Genomic DNA, 3,019 nt, shown 5'->3' with positions numbered 1-3,019 from the left:
AGACGTACATATTGGCTGAACACATAAGATTTTTCCCTGCAACCGCACATGTAATAGCATCATGGGTTGCGTGTAAAAGGGCAAACTCATCACTAAATGGCCACAAGTATCTCTCTTCCTATTCTATGAGTTATAGCGACATATACAGACGTGAAAATATCAGGCCAAAGAAAAATTTACAGAAATGAAAAATAGACTAATGTATTAGTTTCTTCAATGTCAAAATCAGTCTTCTACCCTTCTACCTACACAAGGGACTAGGAAGGAAGGTTTCAACCTTTCTTTCGGTGGTTTTCGTGTCCACATTTCATCCCAACATCAGTTTTCTTATAAATAAAATATGGACCACATCATCATATGACAAAATTCAGTATTATATTTTGTATGAGAATTTGGAAGTACAAAGATTCCTTTTGAAAAATACTCAAATTTCATCAACCCTTCAAACCCAGTAGAGACTTTTCATTAGCAATGATATATCACTGATATAATTTTATTAAATAACTAACTTTTGCATGGACCATAAAACACTTAGTTGGAACAATATTTAGAAGTAAAATAACCAATAGACCTAAAAACATTTTCACCACAAGGAAATTGTCATCTGATAAAACTTTTTAAAAGTAAATAACTTAAGGTGAGCTGAACTCCGACAACCAACCTCAAATTTAGGCCTAGTCGAATATGCAATCTTGTTCTGCTTTAGACTTGGATGTGGCATTGACTCTTCTTAATAATGAGCTAAGATAAATCATAAAGAGCACCTACGCAACCATAAAACCAATAGCTTCACGTTCGAGACATACATAAGAAGCAAGCAATTTCAGAACATTCTCATTGACTATCAAAGTTCATCGGAGTTCTACAGGTTACACATGATCATGAATGTATAATGTCCGATGACTTAAAAGCTGCCGTACAGAATGCTCAACTCTAGATATAGAAAGATCAAAATTCAGGATAGCATTCAGTTAAAGGTTATAACAAATAGTTGATAATTATAAGCATTGCAAGGACCAAACTAATGCATCCAGTTTGGCCTACCATTCTTACTCATTATTGGCTACTTCTGTTATTCTTCTCACAAACTCCATTAGCAGTAGCAGCCTCCAATGATTCTGAAGGAGGTGTCTCTGCACATGCCTTCAGGACAGCCTCATTCTGCAAGGAAAGTGGCATTTCCAGAAGTTCAATCAGTTTAACAGATGATCTTCAAATCTTGTAACACAACATATAAATCCCAACACCAAATTTGAAGTATGAAAGCATAGCGTGATGCAGGAGCATCTCCTAGGGTTCCAAGACTTATTATTATTTCTTAGTAGCTTTTTAATTTTTATTTCCTAGCTGGATTTAGAGTCTAGTTTCCTTATTTCATTAGGTCTTTTAAGGTAATTTTACTTTATGTTTTCCTAGTTAGTTTAGGTTTATGCTTTTCCTAGTTATCTTAGGTTTACAGTTTTTGGCATAATATTATTCAGAGATTTCTGATGTGAGAGCTTCTTTTGGGTTCCTAAACCCTAGAACTCATCTATCTACGTTCCAACTTTGATTCTAAAGCTTTATTCTCTCTCTTTTCTACTGTTATTCCTGGATTTTCCTTTCTACTGTGGTTTTTATTACTATAGCTGGACAGCAGCCCTATGCGTCTGTCTTACATCATAACGGTATTATGCTCCATAACTACATTGCAACATAAACAAAGCAGTGGTGCTTGCATCTAGGGCTATATCTAAGAAAAAGCTTCTTATGCAACATCCAAAAACCAGACATGCTTATAAATGAAAGCAGATACTACAGGATGATGGTAAAGGCATGAGCACATGGATAAATCATGCAAGTATTTTAGTGTTGAAAAGGGTGAACTGCACATAAGAGGTGAATTGACCAATTTAGTACAGAAATATACTCCACATGCAGTCAAAATCTCCATTCGAACATATGTGATGCGAATAGATACACATTAAAAAAAAAGAACCCATACGACTAACAACAGAATTAGACAGGTTCAATCATTGATAAATATGGTCCAACCTCCAAAAGATGTTTAAAGGAAATAGCTCAATTCAAAGGAAAAACAATCAGTCTGGTCTCAAGTGGGATCGTTAGATGGTATTATGTTTAAGCCCAATGACTACAAAAGACTCGCACTTTTGCAGATATATCATATACTGATATAGGGCATTTCATTTACCAATGATTGAAACACCCAAAACAGGAATGTCAATTATCATTTGTCAAAACCCAAAAGCCCTTCAGCATATCTTGAGGGATTATGCACATTACGACTTTCAAGCACAGGAGACATCTCCAATTACAAGTCTACAAGAGTGGACTCTGGAACGTGTTTAGCAATGCACTACCTAGCCATCTACTTTACATACCACATAACTTTGAAAATCAAACATTGCGATTTCAAGCAAGCAAAATAACTGTCACATTCATGGTAATAGCTAAAACCCTAATCATAAATTGAGAATGGTATTAGCTGAATGAAGGGACAGAAGAGAATACCTGCCAAACACGGAGGAGGCGCTTCTTGGCGTTGGCCTTACGGGTGGTGGTCAGCTTTATTCTCTTCCAAACAAGACCTCCCGAGTCGTGCTTCTTCACTATCTCCATCACTCGTGTCCCCCAAAACGCACCTGCCATCTCTCTCTTTCTCTCTCTACTCTCTCGCCGCCGGCTCTCTCTTTGATCTCTATTGGTTGGGTTTGTACAGAGTATGGATCACTATACTTGTAAATTATATTGGGCTTATTTTACCAATCGCACTGTAGGCCCTAATCCAGTCCAATCTAGCCCATTTAGCTCACTCGATCCCCCTTCAATCCAAGTGGGCCCCCAAACAAGGCCCGGATGTTCTTGATAAACAAAAACCAAAAGGGTCTTGGCAAGTTTCAATTCAAAGCTTAATCCCACTTTTCTGTCGCTTGTTTTTGGTTTTAAGAGGATTGGATTAATGGGTTGTGTGAATTACAAAAACAAAAAAAGTGGAATGTATGCTTTTTCAGTGTTA

At 36.8% G+C, this 3,019-nt stretch overlaps 1 protein-coding gene across 1 annotated transcript; it reads right to left on the bottom strand.

Annotated features, from left to right (window-relative positions):
- Window positions 1-809: 809 nt before the first annotated feature.
- On the bottom strand, window positions 810-2,691 carry LOC147294658 (uncharacterized). Its single transcript, XM_086231350.1, has 2 exons — window positions 2,515-2,691; window positions 810-1,161 (listed from the first exon to the last, which is right to left on the bottom strand). The coding sequence occupies exons 1-2, from the start codon at window positions 2,650-2,652 to the stop codon at window positions 1,057-1,059; spliced, it is 243 nt and encodes an 80-aa protein (XP_086087476.1). The 5' UTR covers window positions 2,653-2,691; the 3' UTR covers window positions 810-1,056.
- Between the last annotated feature and the right edge of the window lie 328 nt (window positions 2,692-3,019).

Source organism: Dryas octopetala, chromosome 2 (assembly GCF_963921425.1).
Source record: "Dryas octopetala chromosome 2, drDryOcto1.1, whole genome shotgun sequence".
In the NCBI taxonomy this organism is placed as follows: domain Eukaryota; kingdom Viridiplantae; phylum Streptophyta; class Magnoliopsida; order Rosales; family Rosaceae; genus Dryas; species Dryas octopetala.
This window is presented reverse-complemented; position numbering and strand designations above follow the sequence as displayed.

Bases quoted from the DNA above. Each gene is read 5' to 3' on its own strand.
- LOC147294658 (XM_086231350.1), bottom strand. From the start codon at position 2,652: ATGGCAGGTGCGTTTTGGGGGACACGAGTGATGGAGATAGTGAAGAAG. The intron at 1,162-2,514 runs GTATTCTCTTCT...CTTTCCTTGCAG, and splicing joins GCCTCCTCCGTGTTTGGCAG to AATGAGGCTGTCCTGAAGGC.